Source organism: Pseudorca crassidens, chromosome 12 (assembly GCF_039906515.1).
Source record: "Pseudorca crassidens isolate mPseCra1 chromosome 12, mPseCra1.hap1, whole genome shotgun sequence".
Taxonomy (NCBI): Eukaryota; Metazoa; Chordata; class Mammalia; order Artiodactyla; family Delphinidae; genus Pseudorca; species Pseudorca crassidens.
Genome location: NC_090307.1, coordinates 82,583,123 through 82,605,431, shown reverse-complemented (window position 1 = coordinate 82,605,431; position 22,309 = coordinate 82,583,123). Strand labels below are relative to the sequence as shown.

At 43.0% G+C, this 22,309-nt stretch overlaps 2 protein-coding genes across 2 annotated transcripts in view; one reads left to right on the top strand and one right to left on the bottom strand.

Annotated features, from left to right (window-relative positions):
- The window catches only part of BRAP (BRCA1 associated protein), a 35,577-nt gene extending 17,279 nt beyond the window's left edge, over window positions 1–18,298 (bottom strand). The window contains exons 1-9 of the mRNA XM_067700846.1: window positions 18,030–18,298; window positions 15,849–16,010; window positions 14,989–15,187; window positions 13,635–13,824; window positions 9,349–9,462; window positions 7,549–7,697; window positions 2,849–2,924; window positions 2,248–2,386; window positions 1,771–1,880 (exon numbers count right to left, since the gene is read on the bottom strand). Coding sequence (XP_067556947.1) covers window positions 1,771–1,880; window positions 2,248–2,386; window positions 2,849–2,924; window positions 7,549–7,697; window positions 9,349–9,462; window positions 13,635–13,824; window positions 14,989–15,187; window positions 15,849–16,010; window positions 18,030–18,111 — 1,221 coding nt within the window. The 5' untranslated portion in view covers window positions 18,112–18,298. The remainder of the gene's footprint in view (window positions 1–1,770; window positions 1,881–2,247; window positions 2,387–2,848; window positions 2,925–7,548; window positions 7,698–9,348; window positions 9,463–13,634; window positions 13,825–14,988; window positions 15,188–15,848; window positions 16,011–18,029) is intronic.
- A 60-nt stretch (window positions 18,299–18,358) lies between these two features.
- The window catches only part of ACAD10 (acyl-CoA dehydrogenase family member 10), a 49,076-nt gene continuing 45,125 nt past the window's right edge, over window positions 18,359–22,309 (top strand). Inside the window, exon 1 of the mRNA XM_067700823.1 lies at window positions 18,359–18,486. The gene's annotated coding sequence lies outside the window, so the exon portion shown is untranslated. The remainder of the gene's footprint in view (window positions 18,487–22,309) is intronic.

The following is a 22,309-nucleotide window of genomic DNA, read 5'->3' as shown; positions in this document are numbered from 1 at the left end:
GAGAGATGGGGCCTATGGAAGGCTCTGGGGTATGATATTGAGAAATAAGAGCCAAGGAGTGGCAAGATCACATCTGCATTCTGGAAAGACCATTCCAGGAGACTGGAAGAGATCTAATCATGTTTGCAGGCCAGAGAAGAGAATGAAAGAGCAACAGAAAGAAAGGACAATTGGAAGACTGTATGTGTGTGTGTCACTAGAATGTATGCTCCATGAGGGCAGGGAGTCTATTTAATGCTGAGCTCCCAGCAGCACATGGAAGAGTGGCTAACAGATGGCAACCCTCAATAAGTATTCACTGAGTGAACATACTTAATTTGGAAGAGTTACTACAAACTTAACATTAAAAATTTGAATTTTTGGGGGGGACTTCCCTGGTGGTCCAGTGGTTAAGAGTCCGCCTCCCAATGCCGGGGACGCGGGTTCGATCCCTGGTCGGGGAACTAAGATCCCACATGCCGCAGAGCAACTAAGCCCACAAGTGCTGCAACTACTGAGCCCGCGCACTCTGGAGCCCAAGCACCACAACTGGAGAGAAGCCCTCCCGCCGTGACGAAAGATCCTGCATGCCACAACTGAGACCTGATGCAGCCAAAAATAAAAATAAATAAATAAATATTAAAAAAAAAAGATTTGTATTTTTTTCACATCAATACAATTTATTAATGGTAACATCAGCTCTATTTTAGGCCATCCCACTGACCTTAAGAGTCTAGAGATAAGCAAGTTTTCAAATGTCCACCTCCTCCCAAGGTTAAGGTATTTGTTTTTAAATTAATCATTTTGAAATTTATAAAATAGGACTCATGTTAAACTTTTCCTTCCTTAATATAAAATTTACACATCAATTTTATAGTAGATGGGGTTTACTGCTATGAGAAAAATAAGACTGTGGTAATTTTATTGCTTCCTTAATTATATGAAAACCCTAAAAATGGCTTTATCTATATAAGGGTCCAATTATAAAAGCCAGCCCAATATATGGGAAAAAGCTTCTCAGCATGGAAAGATGCTATTGGGGTTAACTTATCCTGACCAAGTTTGCTCAATTTCCAACAGCTACTGTGATGCCAACAGGAAGAATTTTTTTTTTATAACTTTTTTTTCCAAGAATATATTTTATGTTTTGGCCACACCGTGCAGCATGTGGGATCTTAGTTCCCCGACGAGGGATCGAACCCGTGCCCCCTGCAGTGGAAGCATGGAGTCCTAACCACTGGACCACCAGGGAATCCCCCCCAACAGGAAGATTCTTAAACATTTTTTTTTTTTTTTTGCTGTACGTGGGCCTCTCACTGTTGTGGCCTCTCCCGTTGCGGAGCACAGGCTCCAGATGCGTAGGCTCAGTGGCCACGGCTCACGGGCCCAGCCGCTCCGCGGCATGTGGGATCTTCCCGGACCGGGGCACGAACCCGTGCCCCCTGCATCGGCAGGCAGACTCTCAACCACTGCACCACCAGGGAAGCCCAGGAAAATTCTTAACTTCCACCTTTATCACAGCTATAGAGGACAACACTAATACTGAACTTGAGACAACCAGGAACATGACACTGAAGGTAATAAGGCTCAGTGAAACTTATTAGATTTTCAAAGAAGAAAATCAGATGGAATAAAAATATTTTTATAATCCTTCAGAGCAATACAGATCTTTAAAACAAAAGCTAACATGCAGGGCATATGGCAAAATTAAAAGCCCAAACAACCTTTCAAGTTAGAGTGGTAAAAAGCAGTAGACATAGGTATTCAGTAATTATTAATAAAATATCTTACCTCTAACTGTAAGGCATCTATTTTCTCCTCCTGGCAAGTATCACCCTCACATTCATACTGTACTATCTTTCCATCTGTTTTACTTGCGACCAGTCGATGGACATAATTATCTAAAGAAAAGAATGAGTCAACTAAGGCATGTTTCTTCAGAATGAAAAGGGTCTCCATAAGCCTTTAACTTTGACAAAATTATGTTTTTACAGATCCAAATTAAATGCCTTGCAATATTTCTTTAAAAGTGGGTTAAATCATTTGAATTAAAAAAAAAAAAGAGAGGGCAGAGTGTAAGTATTAACTCTCTTTATCCTCTGCAGTGCAGGCCATTCACAGGAAATAGTGCCCTATGGGGCACCATGAGAACTGGAGTTTGCCACAGCTGTCAGGAAGACTTCAAGCTGTGAGAGCAAGGGGAGAGGTTCTGACGGAGACGTTTTCAGAAAGAATGAATCCAAATTAGAAAATGGGAGTGGTGTTCACCTCCAGCATAGTCCCAGACTCGATGGTTGGTGAGCTGCATGGCATATGTGTGCTGGGTCTCCTCGAAGTGCTTATAGGCATGTCGACTCACATACCGTCCACATCCTATGTGGCCACATATTAAACAAATCCACAGGTTCTGCCGAGAAGGAGGTAAGATCTTAATTAGTTACATAAAAACACATGACCTGGTCCACTGGGGTGGAAAGAGGAGAGCCTGACACAGGATGAGGTTTAGAGTTGTTTCTACAGGAGTTCTGAATAAATATGTTTAAAACCCAACAAGCAAGGATGCTTTTAGGGGTCAATTAGTTTTTCGCTCTGGATTCTATGGAACTCTATGTAAATAGCAAGAAAAAATAATCACAATTATCAACAAAAGTCTAGGTGTTTTCAAAGGACAAAGAATGAAACCATAAAGTATTCTGTGTATGAGTAAAATAGTTTGTGTATTTTTATTTTTTGCCTGACCCTGGACAAAAAGAAAAAAAAAAAATCAGTCTCAAAAAGAATTGAAAAGAATTTACACCACACTGGGTAGAAGAAAATCCCAGATGATTAAAGCCGCGTGCGTTACTCTTCCCCACCACTCGTTACTTACTTCCTGAACGCCACACTCGAAACACTTATTTTCTTCTACTGGCTCTGGTGTTTGACAATATCGGCAAACAGGGCACCTATAAAGGACACCAAAAAATAATAATACAGATTAAATATAAAAGACAGCTGTCACAGAACCCAAAAGTCAAAAATGTAATTGTATATCCTCCCTCTCTTATATAATAGTTTTAAGTTTATCGTAATTAAGGACATCATTCAAAAGACAAATGCTTTCAAGCTATTCTCAAATGAAATGAAAAGAAAACCACAAAATTTTAAAAAATTAATTAATTTATTTATTTTTGGCTGCATTGGGTCTTCGTTGCTGCATGAGGGCTTTCTCTAGTTGCTACAAGTGGGGGCTACTCTTTTTTTTGTTTGTTTATTTTTTTGTGGTACGCGGGCCTCTCACTGCTGTGGCCTCTCCCGTTGCGGAGCACAGGCTCCGGACGCACAGGCTCAGCAGCCATGGCTCACGGGCCCAGCCGCTTCATGGCATGTGGGATCTTCCCAGACCGGGGCACGAACCCGTGTCCCCTGCATCGGCAGGCAGACTCTCAACCACTGCACCACCAGGGAAGCCCGGGGGCTACTCTTTGTTACAGTGCACGGGCTTCTCATTGCAGTGGCTTCTCTTGTTGCGGAGCATGGGCTCTAGGCACGTGGGCTTCAGTAGTTGTGGCACGCGGGCTCAGTAGTTATGGCTCACAGGCTTAGTTGCTCCGTGGCATGTGGGATCTTCCCAGACCAGGGCTTGAACTCGTGTCCCCTGCAATGGCAGGCATATTCTTCACCACTGCACTACCAGGGAAGTCCCACAAAATATTGATAAAGCTGAGGATAAGGGAAAAATCTTGATCTGCCTCATATCTTTCTCCACTCTTCTGTCTAAAGCTTAGGTAATCAAAGAACTAAATATTTATAGGTTAGAATTAGAGACTTGAGACGAGTTGTTAATTTTGTTTCATGTCTGGCTACCCACAATGTATTTTTACTTCAATCTACCTTATCCCCACTTCTCAAGGTTTTAAATCATCCAAAATGTACCCTGTCCTCTCAAGGTTGCTCCTAAGAGTTGAAACTAAATTCTGTAGTAAACTTCACTAAAAAAAAAAGTTAATGGCCTTCATGAAACACATACAACATTTTGTCATACAATGAATTTCATCTGGAAAAAGACACCAGTGCTCGGTGAGTACTAAAGTTTCAATTTACAAAAAGCCAATAAAAATGGCACAGAAGCCAAACTCATAGATACATAGAGCAGAAAGGTGGCTACCAGGGGCTGGGAAAAGGGGGAAACGGAGATGTTGGTCGAGAGGTACAAACTTTCAGTTACGCAAGATGAGTAAGTTCTAGAGAACTGGTACACATCAATGTTGACTATAATTGACAATATTGTACTGTGTTCTTCCAGGGGCTGGGAAAAGGGGGAAACAGGCAGATGTTGGTCGAGAGGTACAAACTTTCAGTTATGCAAGATGAGTAAGTTCTAGAGAACTGGTACACATCAATGTTGACTATAATTGACAATATTGTACTGTGTTCTTAAAATTTACTAAGAGGGTGGAGCTTCGTTGTTCTCACAACAAAAAAAAAAGAAAAGTAAAAACAAAAAGGGAAAACAGTAAAAGTGTGAAGTGATGGATATGCTGACTTGCTTGGCTGTGGTGAGCATTTTACAGTGTTGATGTATATCGGGTCATCTAGTTGTACACCTTAAATATATACAATTTTTGATTGTCAATTATACTTCAATAAAAATGAAAAAAAATTGAAAAAATCCATTAACCCTTATACTCAAGACAAAGTAATGCTAAGTACCAGTCACGAATATTTGTGTCCAATGGGCAAAAATGATAGAAAGTAGGTGATAGTTGAGGCTAAGTGAACTGGCACCAAGAAGAAAGAATGCTCAAGATATAACTAGTATCAGTTTGTTACCCTACTGAATAGATAAAACCAAGGAATGGAAATAAGCAGGAAGAACACTAAGTTCTTATCACAGATAAGGACTATGTTTCCCAAGAGAAAGCTAAAGGATTTAGTCTGTCTCTTTCTTTAGTACCAAAAGAGAAGACAGGACAAACTTGAAGAAGTAACAAAAGTGGCAGCTAGGGACTTCCCGGGTGGCCCAGTGGTTAAGAATCCACCTGCCAATGCAAGGGACACGGGTTTGAGCCCTGGCCGGGGAAGATCCCACATGCCGCAGAGCAACTAAGCCCGTGCACCACAACTACTGAGCCTGTGCTCTAGAGCCCACAAGCTACAACTACTGAAGCCCGTGTGCCACAACTACTGAAGCCCACGTGCCTAGAGCCCGTGCTCCGCAACAAGAGAAGCCACTGCAATGAGAAGCCCACGCACCATAACAAAGAGTAGCCCCCACTCACCACAACTAGAGAAAGCCCGCGCACAGCAACGAAGACCCAATGCGGCCAAAAATAAATAATAAATAAATTTATTAAAAAAAAAAGAAGTGGCAGCTAGGACTCCACAAGCAGTCTTGTCAAACGTAGGAACTAGCTCTGTGTCATCACTTCAGTCTTTGTGGCAGCTGTGGTAGTGGTGGGATAAGAAAACAGCAAACGAATTCTGAAATCTAATTTTCTACACTGTGCCAAAATGATCTTTCCAAAATGTATGATCCTGAGAATAAAAAGGAAAAAGGGGGGAAAATTATAAAAATAAACTTATCTGTATTATACAATTAGCCCTCTATGATATACCATCTCATCTGTCTATTAAAAAATAACAGTTCATTCAATTCTTCCTGCCTTCCCTTCAAAAATAATTTTGAGTTGTAATCTTATTTTCCTGAGGAGATATTTGGGGAAATCCTCTCAGAATGTCCTTCCCTGACAAAAAACCACCCTTCGTGACCTGGTACCAATACCGCCTTCTGTAAGCAACCCTTCCAGACCACCCCAGCGGGGCAGCTGGCTCTCTCTCATATCTACCTCGAATTGTAAGCATACATGTATGTGTGACTCTCCCTTAGCAGATCAATGTTCCCGAGGAGGGTCTGTGTTTGTTTCTCTCCCCCTCGGCACACAGCACTGTAGTTGCACACAGAGAGGCTCAAAACCCACTTGCTGAAGGCACGGCATGGTTTTGAGGGCAGCTGCCCGGTGGGTTGAATTCTGGACCCAGTTCTGGCATTCGTTCTCTGTCATGACACTTTGAGCATGCTAATTTTCACCTCTGGGCCTCTGTCTCCTCTTCTATAAAATGAGGAGGTTGGACAAGATGGTCCCTGAGGAAACTTCCAACTTGAAAATGCTATGGTTTTACAAAACTTAACTTGTACGGAAAGTAAAATTGGAGTGGCAGGAAACAAAGAAGCATCCAGAACTTAAATGGTATAGCAGATGGACACAAGATACAGACAGACCCTTTATGGAACACAAACATCTCAGCATGGCTTTATTCAAGGCAAATTTAAACCTGGACAATTCTCTGAAGAACCCTCAAATGATACCCCAGAATTGACCAAGGACTCTACAGAACTGGGGCAAGATTCTTCTCCAGGTAAACAAGCCACGGAAAAGCCAGGGTCTATTTGCTCAAAGATATTTACTGAGCTCCTACGCACCACGTCTCCTGCTAAGTGTGAGCGGCATAGCAGAGAACAGCCAGACAGGGTCCCTGCTCTGTAAAGCTGACCACGTGGGGGCAGAGAACAGAGACTCCTGTGGACTTTCGCCCCTCCTTATTCCTGGGCTTTGGAACGTGATTTCCCCCTTCCCGTGCACACCCCCTCCCCTACACTGCCTTCTCGCCGGTTCCACTGTTCAGCTGGCTAACTCCTGTTCATCCTCCCTGAGAGGCTGCCTCTCAGACAGCCCTGGCTGTGTCAGGGCCCTATTCTCGAGTCACAATGCTGCAACGCTGCTCCTTTGTAACACTTGCAATGGCTGTAATTTCACATTTATTCGTGTGATTATTTGATTCTGCACCTTCCTCTCTGTACTGGGAAACCCATGAGGCCAGCGTCTGAAGGCCACAAGGCCTTTCTAGCTAAGACCCACAATGCAGTTTGCAAAGGGAGCAGCAACCTCTGACTGAAAAAAAAAAAAAGGTACAGGTTACACCTCAGTTCTTTGCACAATGCCACCCTACAAATAGGGCCTCTGTTGCACTGGGAAACAGGAGAACATAGGTGTGTGTGTGCCTCATACTTAGTGACTACTGTTACTACTGGCCACCAAGCCATCAACAACATGGTAAATCCAAAATGTCAGATTGCTGTAGCCCAGCAATCTGGGCTTTGATAAGAAAGCCCAGTAAAGATAAGAAAGCCAAAGTAAAGAGTAGACATAAAGTGCAGGTGATAAACAAGATTTTAGACCTGGATGTCATTTTAGCATGAGAGCCTCAAAGCTAAACTTCCCCCCACCCCCTCATTTTCTGGCTCTTCAAAGGAAAGAACAATTCATGCTGCTTTGGGACATTCCATAAGCATTCAGAACTGGCACACTAAAAGGGACTTGGTCTAGGAATGCTGATCCTCACGTGAACTGAGGAAAGCAAAGAAGAAACACGGAAGGCCCTTCTATGTGACCTCTTCACCATCGTGGTACCCAGGTTTATAAAGTCAAATACTTGGAGTGATTCATTTTGGGGGGGCGGCTGTTCTTAATTCTGGGAAAGGGTAATAATGAGCTTTGACAGGGTATGGGGGTAACCTCCTGCACTCACGTTGTGTCATCCCAGCGCTGCAGACACTGGCTGTGGAAGCTGTGGTTACATAAGGTGGTGAGAATGCCGTTCACGGACTCGTCCATGCGCTCCAGACACACTGTGCACTTGGGGAGCTCCGTTAGGTCCATCACAGGGAGGCTGGCCCCCTACAGGGAAACACCTCGAATAAGCCTCACTTGTCATCCACGGGTTCTAATTTTTTTTTTCTTTTAAAGCAACAGTTTTCCTGTTACTTTTTGACTCCTCGCAGGATGTTCTCAGTATTATTGATTTGTGAAAATAAATTGGTAAGATTTTCATCCATGCAACAAATATTACTTAAGCACCTCCTACAGTCCCAGCACTGTGCTAGGCACTATGGATACAGTGGCAAACAAAGCAGACAAGGATGCCTGCCCTCACAGAGCTGACATTCTAGGAGGGGAAACTGCTGCCAGAATCTTCTGTTACCAGACTCCTTGCTCTAACTCTGAATGGCCATGACTATACTAGAACACAAAGGAATAAAAGCAGGAGAACAGGAGTGTATCTGAATGATTTTTCCACAGAGTAAATTAAAACTTGACACTTTCCACTAAGTGATAACAGTATCAACAACAGTGATTTTATTTATTTATTCATTTAGCACATACTTATTAATTCTCTGCTATGTGTGCCAGACACTGTTCTAGGTGTGGGGCAATGGTGAGCAAAAACAGATTCAGTAAGTCCCAGAAAACAAAGTCTGTCCCTGTCCTCACACAGCTTAGACTCTAGTAGAGAGACATACGAAATTCAAAATTTTAAAAAGTATAATTACCTATGGTTATAAATGCTATGAAAGAACAGGGTGTGAAATACGGGGCATAACAATCTAGGTGGTCAAGAAAGGCACCTCTAACACAGCGGTGTCTGACCCAAGCCCTGCCAACTGTGGGACTATTGAGGCAAAGGTAAGGCGTACAAATGAGGACACACTGAGAAAACTCACATTAATCTGTGGTCCCTGAAGAGAAGATATTTACAGGAAATCTCTCAAGAAGCCGTGTTCATTTAGAGAAAGGAATTTCTAAAACTGAGGCCTTGCCCAGCAACTGGCAAAAGGGAAGACTGATTTTATCCTTTGCCAATTTTTATCTTACCTAATCTAATGACAGAACAATCTAATCAGAACTTATTCCTATCAAGCTGAATTCAAGGTAAAAAGACCTTTAGGGCTACTTTAAAAGAAAGGAAATATTAAAAGCATAACTGAGCTAGACCTACTACTTTATAAAATGATTCAAACAGCACGTATTATAGGAAAGCTTCCCATGGAGGGTGGGAGATCAGGGGAATCATAAATTGCTATCAAAACAGAATCAAAAATCAGGACGAGGATTAAGGGTTAACATTTCAAACAAAAACATTTCTTTTAGGCTCTAGGCAACGTTTCATCCATCTGGAATAGATACATACTCATTTTCAACAACACAGATAATAACCTTTTTTTAAAAAAATACTTTGGACAATTTTTAAAACTTGAGATAAAATTCACATATGTAAAATTTGCCATTTTAAAGTGGTTTTTAGTATATTCACAAGGCTGTGCACCCATCACACCACCACCTAATTCTAGAACATTTCTATCACCCCCAAAAGAAACTTTGTTCTTGTTAGCAGTCACTCCTCACTTCTCTCTCCCCCAGCCTCTAGCAACTAATCTATTTTCTGTCTCTATGGACTGGCCTATTCTGGACATTTCTGCAGATATCTTAACTTCCAACTTTATACCATTCTGATATGTTTATATCAAATATAAGAATTATTCACACTTACATCTTCAGATTTCAGTACTTCAGCCCTCTCCACATAGACCAGCTGGCAAACATCATCTTCTATTGAGTTGAACTGGCGGCCATTGCATGCCATGTAAAAACTATCTGCATCGGCCTAGGTGAACCAGTGGGGAAAAGGAAAAAGTTAAGAGAGAGATCCTGAAAACGTGCTTTCTATTCAAGATGCATGGCTTCAATTATTCTGTTCTTCAGCTTTTAAAAGTTATACTTAGGAGAGAAAGCAACTGCCAAAAGTAACATCTATGGCAGCAGGTTCACAGGCTAACTGAACCCTGCAGGTCAATATCCTACATCTCTACAATTTTTCCTGATACGTGATAGTCTTACTGGAACTAGCAGAAGCTACTGAAGTGCAATAAACTGACAGCTACTACAATTTTAATACATATTCAGCCAACAATGGTCAACGTTTCCCGTGATATCATTTTTCTTCTTTCTTCTTTTTTTTTTTGCCTCTAGTCAGCACTTTCACAGCCACTGAAGTCAAGCCTATTTGGAACCAAATCATAAGCAATGATTGTTACAGAAGAGCTTTTTTCTTTTCCCCAGCCACACCACATGGCCTGCGGGACCTTAGTTCCCCACCCAGGGATTGAACCCGGGCCCCTGGGAGTGAAAGCGCTGAGTCTTAACCACTGGACTGCCAGGGAATTCCCTACAGAAGAGCTTTTTAAAACAAATGTCAGCATCTATGTGAGGAAAAATAGAGGACCAGTGGAACTGGTATGGAGTGAAAAGCCAATTCCTTCTTTTCAATAAACCCAATAATAATAATACACGATAGATAAGAATCCTATCAGGAGGTTTTAAGCAACTAGTGTGTAACACCAAAAGCAAAACTTCTGGCCAAGGTCAAGAGGTCCAAGATGAACCAGCCTTTAAAATACTAACAACTTGTTCCCTTGGAGTGGAAGACAGATAAAATCAGGGGAAACAGTCCCCTGTAGGTAAAGCTGCAAAGGCACACGTGCATTTGTGAATATGGACACAAGTAAATCAAATCTTCCAGGCTAGCCTTAGTAGAAAGTAACGAAGAGACAATTCCAGCTTTTAAAACTCATTAAGTTTTAGAGGCAGCTGAGAGGCCAAGGCTTATCTGGGTTTCACTCTCACACAGGCATTAGCCCAAAGATAGGAAGTTGTGTGCTTTGGCCTCACCAGTGTAGACAAGCTGCCTGAAGAGAGGAAGGGTGTTCTGCGAAAGGAAATGCCGCACTATCAACCTCAAGGACGAGATTCAAGCTGTACCAGGCAAAACCAGTCCTGGCTGTCTACCCTCATAGGGTCTGAACCTTACAGCCACTTTTAAGCTTTTCAGCAGCTTTTCACTGCACTCTGATGATGTAATTCAAGTGTGGATTCTTAATTACCTATGCTTTCTTAATCTGACCAAGCAAGCTAAGCCACTAAGGAAGGATGACCAATTCTGAACACAGATTTTGCAGGGACTTTTTTGGGGGTGGGGTGGGGAGGCTTTCCTTCAGGAAACAACCTGTGTATTTGAACTTCAAAATGTTAAAAGCCAGTTCTTGGACAATAAGTCTCTTTAACGCTAAGAAGTAGCAGCCCCAAATGGCTTCTCCCATTTTTCAAGAGCAGTAGATGTGTCTTGAAAGGCTTCTGGATGAGTAAGCAGCAAAGTGAGCAACTGGACTCACGCACCGAGGGAAATGAGGGCCACGGCTGGCTCTTCAGGGCCCCCGGCACCACCTGGAACTGCTGCAGATGTGGCTGCTGAGAACAGCAGACCCAACCAAAGACCTCCAGCTCTGTAGATGCTCCCTAAGTGCCCAAGCCTCCTCAGAGGAAGGGACAAGGTTTGTGATACTGGGGATGTGACAAAATCTACTCAACATGAGATAAATTATTTCTTTCTTGGGGGAATTATCTATACCAAAGGAGTATACTTTTTGAACACATTGTTATCTTCTTTAAAATCTTGGTATTGGAAATGTCGCTTCACTGGCTGGAATATTTACTGAGTACCAAGCACATGCTGGGCACTGTGCTATGCAAAGGACAAGAGCAGGGAACAAAATCCATGTGGTTCCTGCTTCAACTCAGCACTGAAATGCACAAAAGCCTGAAGCTAACTGCCAAAAAAAACCACAGAAGAAACAACTCTTGTTTAAAATGCCTGCCTGCACTGTATAGAGCCCCCAATTTATTTATTTATTTATTTATTTATTTATTTATTTATTTATAAATTTATTTATTTATTTTTGGCTGTGTTGGGTCTTCGTTGCCGAGCACAGGCTTTCTCTAATTGTGGCGAGCGGGGGCTGCTCTTTGTTGCGGTGCACGGGCTTCTCATTGCGGTGGCTTCTCTTGTTGCGGAGCATAGGCTCTAGGTGTGCGGGCTTCAGTAGTTGTGGTGCCGGGCTTAGTTGCTCCGCAGCATGTGGGATATTCTCGGACCAGGGTTTGAACCCATGTCCCCTGCACTGGCAGGCAGATTCTTAACCACCGCACCAGCAGGGAAGCCCTAGAGCCCCAAATTTCAAGAAACCCAGCTTTTGGTTTTTTCCTAGTCCTTTGATTTTACTGTTCTTTTCTCACCATAAACTCAGAAAAAGAAAAACCTATTATGATCAAGGTTCCTTTACTGTCACAGTGATCACATTTTTACTTCTGAGAACACATTTTTACTTTTCAAAAGAGCTATCTCCTGCGCTGGCCCAAGCATATTAAGTGAAAATGAGTCAACATACTCCATTGAGAGGTTATCTGTTCTTTTTTGTCCCAAGGAACTACAAAACTGAATCCCCTTCTATTTCCCTGTATCCTGAACTACAAATTCCTTACCCAAAGACTAAATTTCCTAAGGGGCACAGTACAACTCTGTAGGCACATCTAACACCTCCAGCAATAAAGAAAGATGAGGCCAACAGAAATTCAAGAAATGATAAAAGACATAGAGAAGGCCTATTAGTTCTTAATAAAATTCTATGATGAGAAAAAGAAAGGAGTAAGAATATAGTTACGTGCCCAGGCCATGGAGTCAGGGTGCCTGTGTTTGAATCATAACTTGGACACTTACTAGCTATGTAGCCTTGGGCAAGTGTCTCACCCATGTCTGTTTCCTCAATTATAAAATATGAAAATAATGACACCTACCTTATGGCATAACTGAGAGGACTCGAGGAGCTAATGCATGAAAAGCAATTAGCACAGGCTTGACATCTAGTAAGTTACTCAGGAGTTGGTGATATTGAGTCTATTCTCATTAGGGCCCAGTATTAATTTAACAACTTCAAGTCTTATACCAGGAGGGTAATTTTAGGCATTAGAAAATCCCTGATAGGATGAGCCTTAGACCCTAAGATCTAGCATTACAGATAAACAATACAACTCACGATACCAAGGTCAAGGGTTCTATCCTCACAGAGCACTCAGAAAGCTGTATCACAGTCTCAGAAAACATGTGTCAACTTAAGCAACCTGCACTTGGTCCAAAGACAGAGGTGGAGAGACAATGCACAAGTACAAAGAAAATCCATTAACAGTAGCAGAAAATTTCCACAGCACTAACTGCAGACTGTGAAGGGCAGCATGTGCTACAGGGAAGTTTGTGGGTTTATTAGACAAGTTAGTGCTGTGGGCTTAATTACACTTCAGACTAAATAAAAAGTCTAATATGTTCTTAAACATTTTTCCCCAGTCTCTTTCTGTGACTTTCCCTGTGTTACTTATCACCCTTGCTTGTTCGATAGAAGCTATAAGTAAAATACTGCCATTACACAATTTTTTTGGCAAACAGTGAATATCTTCCCTTCCCCACACTTTCATCCCACTCCTCCTGGAAGAGGACTTCCAAAACCCCTCCTGTCACCAAACCCCTCCTGTCACAAAACCCCTCCTGTCACCAAAATTTTTTTTAATTGATTTTATTTTCTAAAATGTTCCAAAGAATATCTACTAAAAAGAGGATGATACAAGCAGGGGCACAGTTTTATAAAGGCAAATAATAATACAGGATTAACTTCAGAAAGTTTGGGAACTCTTGTTCTGCTGGAATGGTTACTACTGGATAAACAAACACACACAACCCTAGATTTCATACTCAATCCGGTTTATAAAAAATAGCAGGTATGAATTAGAACAGCGTGTCTGCTGATGAATTTAGAAATATTTCTAGAATTACAACAATACTCTAGAACATATCAAGACTCTGAAGTGCAAAATGCAGTAAATCACGGCTAGTATCAAACAGTTTCAAAAACACAGTTTCTGTGGCAAAGAGACTTTTAATATCTTAACTTTTACCTGTGCACTAAACTTTATCAGCACCATATACTGATTTGGAGTAGAGTCTCTGATGATTTTCATTTGTTCAATTACTTCATTAAATGGGGCGACAAACTTCATAAGGTCATGACTGGTCATTGTAGCAGGGACTGTGAGAATACACAGCATGGCACTGCGCCTCACATCTTCTTTTAAGGAGGTCATCTTACTAATAAGACAATAATTAGACTGTCTTGAATAGATGAGGTATAGTTAGTGCAAACAACACTAAGCACACAACTTTTATGTCCAAGAAAAAAAGTGTAATGCTTTATAAATCAAGTTAAACAGCTTGTTATTTTACCTGAAAATACACACTACATGGGTAAATGCAGAATCCCTTAAACATACCTGCAGTGGAGTTTAAGGTAAGCTTTGAAATGTTCTACATTATACCCAGCACTGATATTTTTAATCTTCAGTTAAAGGCTTGTTATGGTTATAAATCTCCATCAGGCAAATCTGCAGTTTGTGTTTTGCTCTCATTAGTTTTCTAGTAAGAACTATCCTTAGATAATGTAGAAGCACAACTCAAACTACGGTCTTCTCTCAAAGGGTCTCAAAGAGAGAAGAGCTCAAAATATAGGAAGGAAAATTCTGAACCATAAGAATGTGACTCTGAAGATTACAGAAAGTGTTGCTGGGTTGGAATAGCTGGAATAGAGGGGAAAGAAAAACCTCCCACAATGCTATTTGCTTTTGAAATGCTGCAAACTCACTTCAATAGCTGTGATCTAAAATGGCTCCCCGAGTATTCTGCTTCCCAGTGGGAACCTAGCAGACAAGTTAGGACAAGGACAGCCTTTAAAGAGATCAGCTACCAATTATCCAAGGAGCTGGTGGCCCCGCTTGTAGACTAGCAAAACCCTTCCTTTCCTTTGGCCTCCAGCAAGCCTTGTTTGGACCACAGAAAGGGGTAAAATGACGTGATGAAATTGCAACCCATTATGTGACTTCTTAGCAGCTTCTTTAGTAAAGACTTGGTGGGAACATGAGTCTACAATGATGTTATGGATCATTTAGAATTTTTCTTTTCTTTTCTTTTATATCTTCCTTCCTTTCAATTTTCCAATCACCTGCATGCCTACCTTCTCAGGGAATATTTTCCTAGGTATTTTCTCAAGTGAATCTACACAATTCTTTCCTAAGAAGCTTTGACCCAATGTACGAGATTTAACCATATATAAAACATCTAAGAATTCTTTAACACACAGTATATGAAAGTACTATCCCTTTGAAGCTTAAAATACCCACTTCCCTTCAGGGCAAGAGATTTTTCTCTGCCCTGTGGCAAAAAAACAGACAAACTCAAAAGAGAAAAGGATTTTCTTACTTTGTCTTGTATAGATGCATAATACCGTGAACTATTTCAACGGAGGGGTTTCCACTGAAGAACGAAATCTGGTCTGGAAGCTGTTTGGATGGAGAATCAGGAGCAGTGTTTACGCCTTCTTTACTTTGATCTTTACTTCTCTGTGCAGTGGGGGATGCTTCTGAAGACTTCCTGTCTTCCATTGTAGCTTTCAGCTCATCTTTCACAAACCAAAAATTGGATTATAAACTGACAGGAAATATGCTGAAGGACTCTAATCAGATGAAAACTTTGAGTAGAAGAATAAACTTTGGAAGAGAAATTATAATGTACTGCACTAAGAACTACATTCACAGAACAGCAGAACTGTGGCGGCAACTCAGCTAGGAAGTGCTCTTCACCCGCCCCAAATGTCATTAACACCCTCAGAGACTCAACGGTAGCCTTTACATTTAGAAGTACCATAATAAGGCAGGTGTCTTCCATCGTGCACTCCTAAGTGGGATAAATATTCAGGGCTGTGAAGTTCAAAAACCAAACCTACCAGTTCTCCACTCTGGAGATGCAATACACTTCCATTCCCCTGGATGGAATGAGCTGGCAGAGCAGGGAGAGTCACAACACGTTTACCTGATTTCAACATGATCTGCCCCTGACCTATGTGGTAAGTAGCTCTCCTCACTGAGCAGAGCTGTCAACCTAGCTTGTTAGGATTGATTTAGGAGAAATATTTAGAGAAGCTGAAATGCGGTCTAATGACCTCATGTAAGGCACAAAGGCAGTAAAAGATAAAAGTAGGTTTCATTGAACACTGCGTATAAAACAGGCAACCGTGGGTTTAGGTTACAAAAGATAGTCTTCTCGGGTTTTAGGAAGCATACCTGGGTTGGCCTTCATGGTCTCAATGATCATATCTGTCATTTCTCGATGGCCAAGATGCTGATGTATGATCGCTGCTTTCTCCCCTGGTGATTTCCCTTCTAAACAGGCTACAGCTGAAGCTAGTGTCTTCTTTTTGATCTCCTCATCAGACATTTCCCCGACTAAAGAACACATGAATGATTAATACCTGATAATGAAACAAGCTCCTTTCTACTCTCAATGTATCCATCCATAGGTTTTCCTTTTCTCTCTGCTGCCCTCCCCCAAGACTGTAAGATGCCTTTGCAGTGGCCATCTCACTCACCTCCGGGGCTCCTGCAGTGCCTGACAGTCAATTAATGCCCGGTGCAATAAACGCAGCAATGCAGGACTGCTCTAGTGAAAACCATGCGCTTTAAAGCAAATGAACGAGATAAAAGCTTTGAGAGTGATTATGCTCAGATGAACCAACATTTTAGTAACACTCGTAGAGTGAAACTGTGTGTTCAGCCCCAAATGAAGGCATCAAGTCCACTAATAAAACTTTTAAAAACTTTTGGGGGTAGTCTTCTTAAACACCCTTATGCTATCATGCCCTGGAAATCCATGATCATTGTCTTAAATCACTAAAACACACAAAAATGGAAAAGGAATTTGGAAACTCGACTGGGATATCCTTAATATAGGCTCTATCAGAGCAGAGATCAGGTCTGTTTTGCCCGTCACTGTATCCCTTGCACTTACAGTGCCTACCACACATTGGAAGCTCTTTAAAGATCTGTTGAATAAATTAATGAATCAATGACTGACCCATGTAGAAGTGTATATGTGGCCTATGTCAATTTAGTTGACTTTCAGAACTCAGTAGCCTATTAAATCACATTCAATCTTTAATTTGCAGCTTCAAAACTCACATACTCAGGGAAGTTTCCAATGACACCATCCCTACCAGCCCCAGGCCCCTTCCCCAAACCAAACACATACTCTTGTAGTAGCTTTCCAAACTCTTTTTTCTTTTCATTCACCACATTTGTCATAGCTATAATTCTACATTTATTATTATTTTTTAAATTAGTTAATTAATTAATTTTTGGCTGCGCTGGGTCTTTGTTGCTGCGTGCAGGCTTTCTGTAGTTGTGGCGGGGGGGGGCTGCGGGTGTCTCATCGCGGTGGCTTCTCTTGCTGAGGCGCACAGGCTCTAGGGCGCAGGCTCAGTAGTTGTGGCGCACGGGCTTAGCTGGTCCACGGCATGTGGGATCTTTAACGACCAGAGCTCGAACCCGTGTCCCCTGCACTGGCAGGCGGATTCTTAACCACTGCGCCACCAGGGAAGTCCCTACATTTATTTTGTAATTATTTACTTCATCTGTCTCCATGAACTGAAGTGCTGGTGCCATTAAAGCAAGGACCACATCCCTTTCCGCACACAACTAAAGCTCCAACAGAGAGTGAACATTCAGAAACTATTTCTTGAACGAATGTTGTTGTTAGGTAATTGTTGGAGGTCCAAAGAGCAGAGCCACACCTGCATTCCCCACTGAGGCGGCTGTGTGGCTGGGAATGAAGAGCTCAGACTCTCAAGTCCAGCTCTCCGAGGTAGAATACCCGTTTTGCCACTGACAGATGATCGTGGGCAAGTCACTTAATCCCTGGGCTTCAGCTTCCCAGTTCTGTAAAAGGGTCATACACCCATCTAACTAATAGAGTTATATGAAGATAATTAGAAACAGTGCACATGAAGTGTTTAGCACAGTGCTCGGACACCAGAAGTGTACACGTTTTAATTACAAGTATAACTCTTGCTACAGGGCGCTTAAATAAAGTCTTTCAAAGAGGAACGATTTAATTAAACCACGGGCCATCAGCGAGCTGGGGATTCCGTCTTTGCCTTCACAAAACGTAGAGGAAACCAACTCGCACAACTCGGCCCCAACCCAGGGCGGAGAAAGCGACGCGCCAAATATAAACAGAGTCCCGATGAGGAGGCACCAGGAAGGAGGGACCGGGAAAGGCTTCCCAGAGGTAACATCTGGGAATACCTCTTAAGGATGGAGGAAATGAGAGGGATCCCAACCACCTCTCGGCTTCCTCCTGAGGCGAAAGCCCTCGTCGCGGCCCTTCCTCGGACTCGGACTCTTGGAGGACGAGCCCCCGGGGCCCAGGCGCGGGCTACGGGGGAGGCGGCAAGGCCGCGGACTCACCAGCGGCGCTGAAGCCGAAGCCGGCGGGGACCGGCGAGTGTTCTGCGAGCTCCAGGCGGATGACAACCAGTGACACACTCATAGGGCAGGCGCTGGTCGGCGCGAGCCCCGGCGGGCTCAGGCGAGGCTGGGAGACGAGCCTTGAGGCCGAGCGGCCTGGGGCGGGCAGCGCCGCCGCCGCGCCTCAGCTCCGCCGCAACCGCCTCAACAGCAGCAGGTCCGGGTGCCACCCTCAGAGCCACAACACCCTCCGCTTCCGCCTCCCGGCCGCCGTCCCTGACCCGTGAGGTTACGCATGCTCGAATCAGCGCGCGCTCTGATTGGGTGCGGAGGCAGGCACGTGACTGGCAGGTCTGCGGGGAGGTGCGCCTGCGCCCTGAGAGACGGAATCTCAAAGAGTTCGTGGAGGTGGCACGTCACTGGGATACCGGAAGCTGGGCCCCCAGTAGGGGAATCGGTGGGTGTGCGACCAGACCCGAGTTAGCCTATCTGAGAGACCTCGCCCTCATCCCAGCTCATCTGACGGCGAGGGGTCTTTGGCTCCCCGAGGTCTCCGAATTGTCCGCGGAACCCGCGCCCTGCAGAGAGCTCTAGCCTCTTTTTGTCCTGTTTGATCTCTCGCTCTAGCTGTAGGCAGGGTTGCTTTGTGTCAGCCACCCTTTACAGACATGTGCGCTGAGGCTCAGAGAGGTGAATACGCTTCTCTGAGGACCCATCGGGAGTCGGGATTCGATTGCAGGGTTTCTGATTCTGTTAAGGTAGGGCGGTGGACTGGTTAAGCGCCCAGAGCTGGAGATACACCTGGGGGTGAATGAGATGAACACGCAGTTCCTGTTATTATTGAGTAGACCCTGTTCACCTGTTTTGTGACCTTGAGTTAGATTTTGCGTAAAATTGGGATAATATCCCTATACAGCGGTGATGATGAAATGAGTAGAGCCTGTGGCTCTATTTACATCAGTTTTTCTGAGAGCATTCTTTCCAGTACCTCAGACTGCCTTTAGCATGTAGACATGGAGAGCCACAGTCAATACATATATGGCACATATGTGACAGAACGCTGTTCTAGGTATATGCTACCATTACATGTAAGGTGTGTTACAGCACGTCGTGGACGTGTAGGTGTGTGGACTGTATATGCATATAATGTGACCAAATGATATTTATAGCTTGTGACTGCACCCTATGAATTAGTTTCAGTATACACTGTTTATATCAGTGTTTCTCAACCTCTGCACTATTAACATTATTGGACTCGATAATTCTTTGGGGTGGGTGTATGTCCTATACTTTATAGGATATTTAGCAGTATCCCTGCCCTGACCCACTAGATACCAGTAGCATGTCCCAAGTGGTGACTACCAAAAATGTCTCCAGACATTCCCAAACGTCCCGTTGGAGCCAAAATTGCCCCCACTGACTGTCTGATTTTTGTGAAACTGCATATGCCATTTGCACCTGCTATATGCACATAATATATGAGACCTCATGAAGTTTTTTTAGATTATTATTATTTAAAAATTTTTTTGGCCACGCCACTTGGCATGTGGGATCATAGTTCCCCAACCAGGGATCAAACCCATGCCCCCTGCAGTGGGAAGTGTGGAGTCTTAACCACTGGACCTCCAGGGAAGTCCCTTATGTGAACTTTTTAATAGTATATTACAGTAGTAGATAACATTTAATGGTGTGCCAGGTACTAGCTTGAGTGCTTTACATACTTTATCTTATGTAATCGTAACAGCTACTTCATGAGACAGGTAGTATAATTGTTCCCATTTTAACGGAAGAGGAACCTGAGGCTCAGAGAGAGCCACTTGCTCAGGATCTCACACTTAGCAAGTGGCAGAGCTAGACTTTGAACCCAGGCAATCTGATTGCAGAGCCAACACTCAATCTCTACTAAACTATCTCTTTAATATGTGGAAACATACACTATGTGTGCATATTTATGAAAGCATAATTTAGATAGCAAATCTGCATCGTCATACTGATCTCATTCTGAGAGACAGAGAGAAGACATATTCTTTACGGTAGAGGAGGAAAATGCCAGTTGCAGAGAACTAGAATTATTCTCTAGAGATGGGAAAATTGGGCTTGTTACACTTCTTTGTAGCTGCCAATCACTATGCCTGCCCCCTATGTTCCCCTATTTTCTTTTTTTTTTAATCTTTAAATTTTATTTATTTATTTTTGGCTGCGTTGGGTCTTCGTTGCTGCGCGCGGGCTTTCTCTAGTTGTGGCGAGCGGGGGCTACTCTTCTTTGTGGGGCACGGGCTTCTCATTGCAGTGGCTTCTCTTCTTGCGGAGCATGGGCTCTAGGCACGTGGGCTTCAGTAGTTGTGGTACGTGGGCTCAGTAGTTGTGGCTCTCGGGCTCTAGAGTGCAGGCTAAGTAGTTGTGGCACACAGGCTTAGTTGCTCTGCGCCGTGTGGGATCTTCCCGGACCAGGGCTGAACCCGTGTCCCCTGCATTGGCAGGCGGATTCTTAACCACTGTGCCACCAAGCAAGGTTATCCCCTACTTTCTGAATCATCCAGTTTATTCATCCTTCCAACTCATGTTTCTACTGAGCATGTGTTATGTGTCTAGACACCATGCTAGGTCCTAGGGGATGGATATACAAAGATGAAGTAAGATAGGCCTTTCCTTAAGGAGCTGATAAGTAGAGGAGCATATAGAGTTGAAAACAGGAACTGTGTGATGGGGTAAGTGCCCTAGTGAAGGTATGGAGAAGAAGCAATGAGAGTGAAAAAAAAAAAAAGTAGTTTCAGAATCTTCCAGGAAAAAGAAAGACTAGCCTCTCTAGAGGAGGTAAACCTGAGGCTGTGATGTAAAAAAGAGTGTAAATTTACCAGCAGATAAACAGGTGAAGACATTCCAGTCAGTGGGCATGTACCACGGAGGTACCAGGAGGTATGAGAAATCACAGCGCTAACCTGCTCCAAAGAGAGCATTGGGAAGTGGCTAGAACAGAACTATCATCTCTAGTTGGAAGGAAGAAGCAAGGTAGTTGTGGGAGCGTTGCCCACTTATCCATTAGCAGAATTATGAGGAGGACAGTGTCCTCAATGAGGATGAAAGTCAGCCTTTTAGGTCCAGAGACAGATTTCATCTCTGTTAAGCCCTCACAGAGAATGTGTTGACACTTTCAGGAGCCTATAAATAAATTTCTCCTTCCACCACTAACTTTGGCCATGGCGTAGGAACGTAGGTAAAACCCAAAATGCAAATCAGTCTTTACATTTTTAATTTCAGCATTCATGCCCCAATCCAGCAAATTTCCAATTACATAAGAAGCACATTATATTATCTTGAACATTTGCTTCTTAAGAATCCTTTCTTTAGGTGGCTGTCTGGCCAGATACAGTTATTTGATACCTTAATAAAGAATGGCGTCACAAATACTTCTAAAAAAAAGAAAAAGAATCCTTTCTTTAGGGACTTCCCTGGTGGTCCAGTGGTTAAGACTCGGCGCTCCCAATACAGGGGGCCGTGTTGGATCCCTGGTCAGGGAACTAGATCCCGCATGCCGGCGCTAAAAATTCTGCATGTCGCAACGAAGACCCCACATGCAGTGCAGCCAAATAAATAAATATTTTTAAAAAATGAATCCTTTCTTTAGAATCTTACAGAGTGTATTTAGTCCTTATGGTGGCACTGAAGTGACTCCCATGAACAGGCAGGCTGTCTTACCAACCTGTTTTGCTCTAACTTGCTTCTTAGTAAGCTTTTTAACCATAGACATCGCATGAGAAGCTTCAAGATTTTCAAGTGGAACTGACTGCAAATAGAATTTGGTTTAATTCTTTTGTTTTTTTCCCCAGGTTTTTATTTCAGACTTACAGAAAAGTTGAAGAATAGTACAGTGATCTCTCATATACCCTTCATCGTGTACCCTTCACCAAGATTGATTAATTATTAACATTTTGCCACATTTGATTTATGTCTATACATGTTTATATATCTATATACACGTGTACCTGTTATGTGTATTTTGGTTTTTTCCCGAACTTTTTGAAAGTAAGTTTAGAAAAGAGGCAATGGAGAACAATCAGGAGGACATTGCCCTGCTCTGTAGGAGGGGTGATGGTGTGGTGGCATCGCGAGCGCTAGGAGGAGGTGGGTACAGGGCATCCTGCTCATTGGTCTCTTCTGGTAGCCAGAAGAGGTTTCATGAAGGAAGTGACAGGTAAACTACAGCCTAAAGGACAATTTGCAATTAGCCACGTAACAGATGGAAGGGAGCATTCAGGCCAAGGAAACACCATACCCGAAGG